This window comes from Zeus faber (assembly GCF_960531495.2).
Source record: "Zeus faber genome assembly, chromosome: 14".
In the NCBI taxonomy this organism is placed as follows: domain Eukaryota; kingdom Metazoa; phylum Chordata; class Actinopteri; order Zeiformes; family Zeidae; genus Zeus; species Zeus faber.
In genome coordinates, this window is record NC_137200.1 from 6,900,563 (window position 1) to 6,910,125 (window position 9,563).

At 42.0% G+C, this 9,563-nt stretch overlaps 1 protein-coding gene across 1 annotated transcript in view; it reads right to left on the reverse strand.

The window, feature by feature from the left end:
* Nucleotides 1–1,994: 1,994 nt before the first annotated feature.
* skp1 (S-phase kinase-associated protein 1) overlaps nucleotides 1,995–9,563 on the reverse strand; it is an 8,887-nt gene continuing 1,318 nt past the window's right edge. The window contains exons 3-6 of the mRNA XM_080014443.1: nucleotides 9,328–9,401; nucleotides 7,349–7,492; nucleotides 4,326–4,466; nucleotides 1,995–2,736 (exon numbers count right to left, since the gene is read on the reverse strand). Of these exons, the coding sequence (XP_079870569.1) occupies nucleotides 2,701–2,736; nucleotides 4,326–4,466; nucleotides 7,349–7,492; nucleotides 9,328–9,401 (395 nt within the window). The 3' untranslated portion in view covers nucleotides 1,995–2,700. The remainder of the gene's footprint in view (nucleotides 2,737–4,325; nucleotides 4,467–7,348; nucleotides 7,493–9,327; nucleotides 9,402–9,563) is intronic.

Consider the following 9,563-nt stretch of genomic DNA (forward strand, 5'->3'; position numbering starts at 1 on the left):
GTTGACCCAAAAAAAAAAGGGGCAAATATGAAGTTAATCTTCAATTTAGTCTTTTAAAAGTCGACAATTATTTTAAATGTTTTATGTAACGTTTAAATCAAATTAATTTGTCAAACAATTTCGTACAAACAACTTATTGAACAATGTGAACAGGTCCTGGAAGAGCCTGTGAGCTACTGGTGAACTCAGCACTTTAACTGCATCCTCCTCATCCTGTCAAAATACAAATGAACCGTTAGAAACAAACAGACGTCATCGATGTTTGCGGTCAAACTGACCCCAGCAATTGAGGCATTCAAAGGATGAATGTCATTTAAAGTGTTACCCAAGTTCACACCTCAGAACAGAAATAAACCTCCAAAAACACACGGTTTTCATTTGCTTTGCTTGGGGGGAAAAAAGATGGTTGTGATGTGAGCCGAAATGGTAGGGCCCCCATTAGGGGTGTCTGCAACCGTATTACAGGCACGAATATGGGAAATATATTGTAATGTTCTCGGCTGCAGGTAAGGAGGATATAAACGTAAGGTATAATGTAAAGGTATAAATGTTGCGCCCGAAACCTCTCTTTCGACGCCCCTAATAACGAGCAAGTTGTTATTAAGGGGGTCAGACCCCCGCAATTCAAGCCATAACTACAACTCGCTGTTAATATTTTTTTCTCTTCCAGGTTAAGATTAGTTTAAACCATTGTCAATGCGCAAGTACTTTGGCAACGAAATGCATTTCTCTGCATTTTACCATCCTAGTAACTGACGTACCTAGGAGCAGTGGGCTGCCATGTAGCGGCGCCCAGGGAGCAGTTAGGGCGTTAAGTGTCTTGCTCAAGGACACATCGGCACACTACCAGGAGGAGCTGGGGATTGAACCCCACGTTAATGCATGAAGCAAGTGATCCAATCGTTTCTTGTATCGTCCTAGATAGTGCACTTTTTTCCAGAGGGGTAAAAAGACTGACCACATAACCCTTCAATAACCTCCCATTTCACAGTAAAGGTCTTCAATAGTTTACAAACAAGTACACTATTACTTATCCACTAATATCGATGATGGTTTACAAAGCTCTCTGCTGGCCCGGCACCAAATTATATTTCCAGCTGGTGGAGCGATGGACAGGCTGGTGGAGCAGAGATAAAGAAGCTGGTGGAGCGATGGAGAGGCTGGTGGAGCGATGGACCAGCTTGTGGCGCAGCGATGGAGAAGTTGGTGGAGCGATGGAGCGGCTGCTGGAGCGATGGAGAAGCTGGTGGAGTGGGCCAGGGCCTCCAAGCGTTCTGCTTTACATTGCAAACAGTTGACTTTTGTATATACAATCATGTTGTGTAATACCTACTTGCTACATTTCCCAAACTCCCTTGCATTCTGCTGTGCTTTTTGGAAGATCCACACACACTATTGAATGCATTGATAAGCAAAATATTTATACTAATAGTTTCCCACAGATATTTATGGTGAGATTGGCGGGTGAACGCTGAACATTCTAGAATATTCAAATCAAGTGTTATTGTCACATACACAGTGGCCTATAACAATGAAATTCGTTGGTGCCCAGCTCCAGAAGAAAAGCTAACAATTATATGAATACAATATTATAAAAGTGAATCTAACCAGCAATAGAATAGAAAGTCAATCTAGCAATTAGATAAAATTAGCTTTTAAATATTTGTTTAAATGTTAATTTTAAGTATATGCTTTAAGCCAGTTGACATTTTCGAGTTCATTTTGTCCATATGGGTATGCCTGCGCTCGCTGGATTCTCTGACGTTAAAAGTTGGATAGACACCATTGAATAAAACCTTGGAAAAAAACGTTTTAAAAGGATCCTTCCTTCCGTTCGCGGAAACTTCCACTGCTGACATGACGCGATTTCCTTCAACCTGCGGACGTGCTTCCTGTGGATGTCTGCACCCAGGCCCCTCTCAGAAACCGGAAGGGATTGAGACTGGACCTCTGCTTGAACACTGAGGACATTTAACCAGAATGACACAAATAACTCGGTTCATATCATTTATTTCTGTAACAGGGTTGATAATTCAAATTGCCATCTACATAGCAAACCGTCCAAAATTTCCAAGGTCAACACAGCATAAATAGGAATGAGAATTACCAAACGGTGCATCGCGCCACACAGTGGACATCGGAGAAGAACTTCTCATCCACAGAGCGTTCTGCACAAGCTGCAACTGCAAACTGAAAAATTTCCCACGAAAAGCTCGTCCTATCACATACAAAATCCAGATTCAGACAGAACGGTAACGGAATCAAAACTTCAGTTGTCAAAAACAAAACAAGCCATTTTATTCAATCCGGTGACTGGTGAATGTCCAGTAAAAAAAGACAACCAGAATTTTTTTTTTTTTTTTTTTTTTTTTAAATATTATTGAGAAATGCGTTGTCGATGTCTGAGAAGGTTGATGATGCGATTACAACTTAAACAAATGTTTGTGTGAACACACAGGAAGAGAAATGGCAACAGGGAGGGAAAAAAAAGAAGCTGTTTTTTCGATTTAAATTATTTCCAGCACACAAAGAAGTTCAAATCTTCATGCTATGGGGGGTGCGGGGGGGGAAACTGAGTGGGGATGGTGGGGGCTCTAAATACACGATGTAAATATTAACAAGTATGAACAGCGCCAGTGCAACCAGGGAAATGAAACAATCCCATCTTCAGTGTGGTAGTGTCGGCTGCTTCCTCTCTGCTCACTTCTCTTCACACCACTGGTTTTCTTTGCGTACCTGCGCACAAGAGGGGGCGGGGCCAAACGCCACGGTAACCAATCAACAACAACAGCGATGCATCATGAAGTCAGGAAAAGATCGATGTTGGAAGACCAAAGTATGCTCAACTAGTATGTTAAAAGTACAAGGATGACGTCATACTACATCCACTGATTTATCCTAGTATGTAAACACTGCACAAAACGCTGGCATGCATATCCCACAATGCATTGCGAGAGCAAGGAACTGGAAAAGTTATCAACCCAAAAAGTGGCGAGAGTAATTGGAGCGGTGTGAGAATGTAAGTCCGAGAAGACAGTCTTTATATTCACACACTGAGGTATGCACATGTATGTAGTGTGTAGGAGGCTTTGGCCGATTTAGGATTAAATCGCCGATCAACTCCATCGATCGCGATTGATGAAGTTTTCTTTTTATAATCCTCCAGAACATTTTGAGAATTGAAACAGGGGAAGTGCAGTTTATCGCGTTCTGAAACTGGAGCGGAGAGAGAGGGGATGGCGGCTCCTCCTCTCCGCTCAGAGCTGTCCAGTAACCACTGGTGATGGGGTCTCACTGCCCCTCTACAGTCCCGTACAGAGACTGTGACGGGCAGGTGCTCAAAGAAAGAACAGGCACATGGACCCCCAGCTTCGGTTCGAGGCATTTTGCCACTCTGGGCAAACGGAGGAGCACAGCAGAGCTGCTGTGTGCACATTGCAGGTGTGCTGAGGTTCATAAGGAATTCCTCATGACTATAGCTTGCCCAGACAATCCACAACCTCGACACCCATCAATAAATTAATTTGCTAATTAATTAATAACAATAAAAAAGTGTGCATGATAAGAAGGGCACTGTGGGGTCCATGAGGTAAGCACCCCCTCGCACATACCTGCCGCTCAATATGCAAATCTTGTGATTACAACATAGTAATATATAATCTCACGGAGAAAGATTTTGATTTATTTGATTTCCTTAGTTTCTAACACGTATGGAAAATGAAAAAAACATAAATCTAACTCAACGAATCAGAGCGGAGTTGTTTCTTTCTCCTCCAGACAGCGGTGTGCGCTGGCTCCCGTGCCTGTCTTTTTATTTTAGATCTATTTGTTTGTGTCCTACATGTATGAAACCAATTTTTTTAAACACATCTGAGTAAAGGGACCGTCCAAGTCCTTACTCCGTACTGCTCCAAAAAACCTGCATCCCAAGTTTGGACAATGGGGACGCAGGTCTACCCGGTGCTTTTAGATTTAATTTTGTAAAAACTGGATGTTTTTGTGTAAGTATTTTACTTGTAAATAATCCTGCACGCCTGGAAGGTGGAGACCGCATTTGCCGAATTACATAACATAACGTTCTATGTGCGGGCGCGCACCCCACTGCACACACACGCACGCCCCGATAAAGTCGTATATCGCTGACCCAACGTTCGGCGATTGGAATTTTGCACGATCGCCCCAAGCCTCGTGTTAAGGATGTAGTATGAAGCACCTAGCATGTCAGATGTAGTGTGCAGCATGTTGGGTGTAGAGTGTAGCATGGAGTACGTGGCGAGGAAGGGGTTGGAGTGAGAAAGAGGGGAGAGATAGGGGTGAGAGGATACCTGGGCTTCCTCTTCTTCTGTGAAGTCGTTTTTGATGTTGAACGTCTTCCTGATCTCCTCCGGGGTTTTGCCCTTGATCATGTTGGCCACCGTCTTGCAGGTGACGTCTAGAAGGCCTTTGATGTCCAGATAGTTCGCTGCCTGAACGGAAAGAAAAGGAGGCAGGACCGTCACAATTTATCAATTCACTTTAAAATGTAAAAAACCTGAGTGCAGCTTTGACGCCATTGAGAACCCTAACCCTCCTTAGTAGGCTAAGGAGTGGTTTACCTCTCTTGACTGGTCTACCTCCTGCTTGTCAGACAGTTTTTCTGTGGCTGTTAATAACTGTCTCCTCATCAGCTCCGCTGACGTGTGGCGTGCCCCAACGTTCAATCCTTGGTCCTATTCTTCTTTCCCGTTGGTCTCTTAATTAGTCATTTAAGGGGAACTTATCATCTATCAATGTGCAGACGATACCCAACTGTACTTCTCACTCAAACTAAATGACCGTAGCATGTTCTCTACGTTGCATGACTGCTTAACAGCCATCAAGGACTGGATGTCATTTAACTTCCTCCAGCTTAACCCTGACAAAACCTAAGTCCTTTCCATAGGACCAGAGAGGCTTTTTGATAAAGTACAGCAGTGTATTGGTCCTTTGGGAGCCAATGTCAAGCGAGCCTCAAAAAACCCTTGGAGTCTTCTTTGACCAACACATGGACTTTGAGTTGCATGTAAAGAAAGTGGCTCAATCCTGTTTCTTTAAACTAAAAAAAAAAAAAAGACTACCAAAATCAATTCACACTTTCCTTTCACGGCCAGGAAAAAGTCGTTCTTGCTTTCGCTGCCTCCCTTCTTCATTATTGTAATGCACTGTTCACCACCCTGAGTTGCTCTTCTGTGTCTTGGCTCCATTATTATTATTTTTTTTAAAGGAGGATCATTAGAGATCTTTAAGAGGCTGTTAAGGCCTCACCTCTATCGTGAGCACTTAGTCTGGTAATGTCTGTTTTTCTTTCAGTGCAATTGTTTTACATTTTAATATTGTTACTTTCTATATTTCTGTTTCTTACTTTCTATTTACCATTTTTATTTTCTTCAATGTCTATCGTACAGAAGCTTGTAAATCTGCTTATTAAAGGTGCTTTATGAATAAAATTTACTTACTAACCGTATCTAACCATCGAAAAAAAAAAAGGTGGAATATTCCATTATTTTTGGTGAGATACCGAGAGAGAGAGAGAGAGATATTTTGTTTTCATAAGATATTTACAAGAAGAAGAACAATCATGATTAATGTGGATATTTTGACGCTGAGTGAAATATGTAGTCCACGAACCTTCTTTGAAGTTCAGAAATCTGCATTATTTGACAGTAACGCAGCCATAAAAACATTTAAGATATAACTTGATATAAAAACACCACTTGTGCTCTCAAATCACCCAATGAGTCCGTGTGGGCCAAACACACGTGCACACCTCACAGGAGGCGTCTCTAAAAAGCTGGCGATACGATACCCATGATGCTTATTAAAACATGTGCTTCCACCCACTGACCACTCTGGATCTAAAGTCAGGAACATGACACCCATCCTTTTTAAGTTTACATCAGTGCCACCAGTGAGTGTGTGAGCGTGTTGACGTTCAGAACTCGTGGTCAGGTTTCCATTTCTGAGGGCTGTACAGGAGTCTGTTTGCCCATCTCCATCGCCAGTGAAAATAAACACGTTGCCCAATCCCGGAAGCCGCCACTGCTCAGTCACAAAGATACACCCCCTCCGCAATCATCATCATCATCATCAAATTCATTAATCAGTGAAAATATTCTGGCAGTCCAGCGGTCAGAGCCATAAGATCACATCAGCCAACAAACACAGTTTGAGTTTGGGATGGAATGAATTTGAGCACTCTTGGAGGTGGAGAAAAGTTTCTGGCGAAGGTGAAATCAGATTATTATTATTTCTTTCATAAACATAATCACGGGTCAAGTACAAAATGAGGACAGCATCAAAATCTCTAGTAGATTTGGAGATAGAGAAGCTGAGGCCTTTTGCTTTAAATTAAAAGCCCTTTCCACATGGGAACAAAGTGGGATCCAATCATGTATTGAAAATCAACCAATAAGAATCTAAAGCGAGTAGACCCAGGATAGTGTTGGAGGCTGCCCAACACAATTCTGATACTGCCGAAAGGCCCATATGCAAAAAATAGGAATCAGGTTTTCTTTTTTTGATAACCATGAGGGTTGTCCCGGTAACAGAAAACGGAGTTGTTGAAACTCAGCCTGGTCTTGGATGGTCATTTGATTAAATATCAGGATGTTTGCAGGGTTCAACATCGGAGGGGGAAAAGATTCCTTGTCAACCAAATTGCTTTCTCCTCTCCAAATTCATTGACAAGTGCTTTCTTAATCAAAGTCTGAGGAAGCAGGCCAGGCCAGCTCAGCTCTTCCTATAGACAAGATAGGCGGCCGCCAAGGGAACCATCCCGAGGCGGGTGCGGAGAAGGAACAATGGGGGCGCATTTCGCCCACCTGTCTCCCTCTGACGGTACAGACTACGCACGTGCCAGTGATCAGGTGCCCGCGATCGGTGCGCCATAACAGTGTGTTATTATTTTGTGTCTCCTTATGGAACGAAACCTGTGCTTATGGGGACACTTTCTCCGCAATCACCCCCCCTCTATGCTATCCTAACAAAAACTGCTCGACTTGAAGAATCTCAGTCTACTGACGGGTTCCCGACCTTCAGCATTATGTATATCTATTGTAGTCAGTAAAGGATTTTTATATATAGTCTCGATTTCATGCAAAATGTCCGAAGGTACAGAATAGTCCAAATCTTTGGTCACACATGGATGGAACGTGCAGATGGAACGTGTGCGCCCTCGAATCGGCATTGCGGCACTGTCACAAGCGCCGCAATGCGGCATTTATGGTGCGTGCACTAAACGGCAATACACTAAACGACACTGAGTTTAACTAAAATTTGACTGACGGGATGAGGAATTGGAGAGAGAGGTCAAGCGGTAGAGAGCACGTACCAGAATGAGCTCAAACAAGGTGCCTTGGTCGACTTTGAGGAACTCTTGGTCCCACACTGGAATGTCGTCCGTCCTCTTCTCCTTGTTCTCATCATCCTCGGGAGGAGGAGGGTCGTCTTTATGATGAGTGCACCACTGGATCACCTGAGAGACACCAGAAAAAAGCAACACAATCAGGGATCTGCAGGCAGACACAAATTAATTTTTAAGACCTTTTCCGAGAGGAAAATAAAAAAATAAAATGCAGCTTCGCCTATGATTTAGAGTTCTCCATTTTTGGAGAACACCCTTCAGATTCATGGAGGTCTGGCCCTGCTCCTCCTTTGCCAACATCATTACTTGCTGTCTGTGTTAAAATATTGTAGTTTGAACTGGTTTACAAACCAGAAGTAAAAACAGGCTTCACCTGGTGTGCTAGTTACCGCTTCTATACAGAGATCCTGCAATACTGCCGTCAAGAATACACGTCAATATGGCAGCTTTGCTTTTATTACACAGAACCAAATAAGGTGGCATAATGCAACCCTGTGTGCAAATTTAGTTCGCTTGCCAGCTTTCCGGACTCAGAGGCATGACGTGTAACACAACAGCGCCGGCCTTTAGTGTGATGTATAACCTATCTGGAAAAAATAAAACCATAAAAAAACATAGGTAGAGATAAGATCCGGTTGCCTTCAAAGCGCCCTAATTCCCATCACTAAGGCAGACATAGGTAGCAAAGCCAGCTCCTCGCTTTCTCCATGTCTGTAAGGTAGCTATGTCACATCTGGCTCTAATACTGTTGTGGAGGATTGCAAAAAGTTAAATTATTTTAACTTTGATGACTTTAATGTTATTCCTTTTCTCATCACTTTGACACTTAATTTAATTTATGCTTCCCAAAAGTATTTTTTGTCGGGCTATGTAAGTAACTGAAAAATTCTTCTCATTGAGCAGGCTAAAAAGGCTTTTAAAATAGTAATTGTTTTACAGAAATAATCTTTGTCATGTGACATAACGTTTTATTAAAGTTTGTTTCATACATTTGTATGATTGAATTTGTGCCAATTCAAAGACAGTGTGATGAAGGGCTGAAAGACTTAACAGTTCGGTTATTTTTTTTATAATGGGGATTTCTTTGCTTTCCTGGCACAAAGGGGGAGTAAATAACAGCAAAATCAAATTAAATAAATAAAAACGTTGGTACTGGCCCAGAATTTCACACATCAATCTGTGTTTGTACCTTTTACACAGAACGGCGAGGCAGAATAATGGTCCAACACTCCCGCCCTGAACAGGCTGTAGAAAAGGGGCTTGTGATGGCATCATCAATAGTTTTGTTGGCCATCAAAACAGGCGTCTCAAACTTCCCTGCCTTCAAATCAATATCTCCTTCAATTTTCCATTTTGTAGTGAAATGAAATAAGAATACTCTATCCACACAATATTTACTATCTGAGCCTGGCAGCAATGCTATGTCATGGGGTCAAAGTTCCACAGTGTTAACCAAAGGTGGGAAATTACTGACTCAAAGAACAGAACAAAATCTGAATATTTGTCCAAAGACAAATATGCTGCATTAAAATTCTAAACAGGTTAATATAGTTTTTTGCATATTAATCACCAACCCTGGTTATGCAAATCGCTTCTCACTTCGTGACTTAACAGAGCGAGGGAATACCGCTGCTGTAAAAAAGGTTACAACTATGTGTGTTCGATGAAGCAAATTGAGGTCAAATTATCTAGTAGTCTATTCATAAACAGAAATCTAAAAGTGATAGTTTTCCTATTGACATTGGCCAAGCTGGTACCAATTTTTAACTTTAACTCAATTGTAAGTCAAGTCTGTTTTTACTGAGTTGAGTATCAACACGGGATTATCCAAATAAAGTGGAACCAGAAGTCCAATATGGCAAACAACACCAACATTTTACATAGCGCCGAAGCAAATATCATCTGGTTTGTGTGTATTTAAGAATTAGTAATGTTATGCGATTTACCTTCTTGAGGATGGCAGCGTTCACATTGGGGAGTGGAACTGGGTCGTCATCTCCTTCATCATCCATACCCAAATCTGTCCAACGTAAGAAAAACATGAAAACACATTCCAGCCACAACCACGTTATCACTTTCATTGTCAACAGGTGGGAGATGGAGATAGATTTCTAACTTTTAACTTTACTGCCATGTTATTTCAAAGTGCACCTAGTACACTCTGTGGATGTGCGGTTTCTAA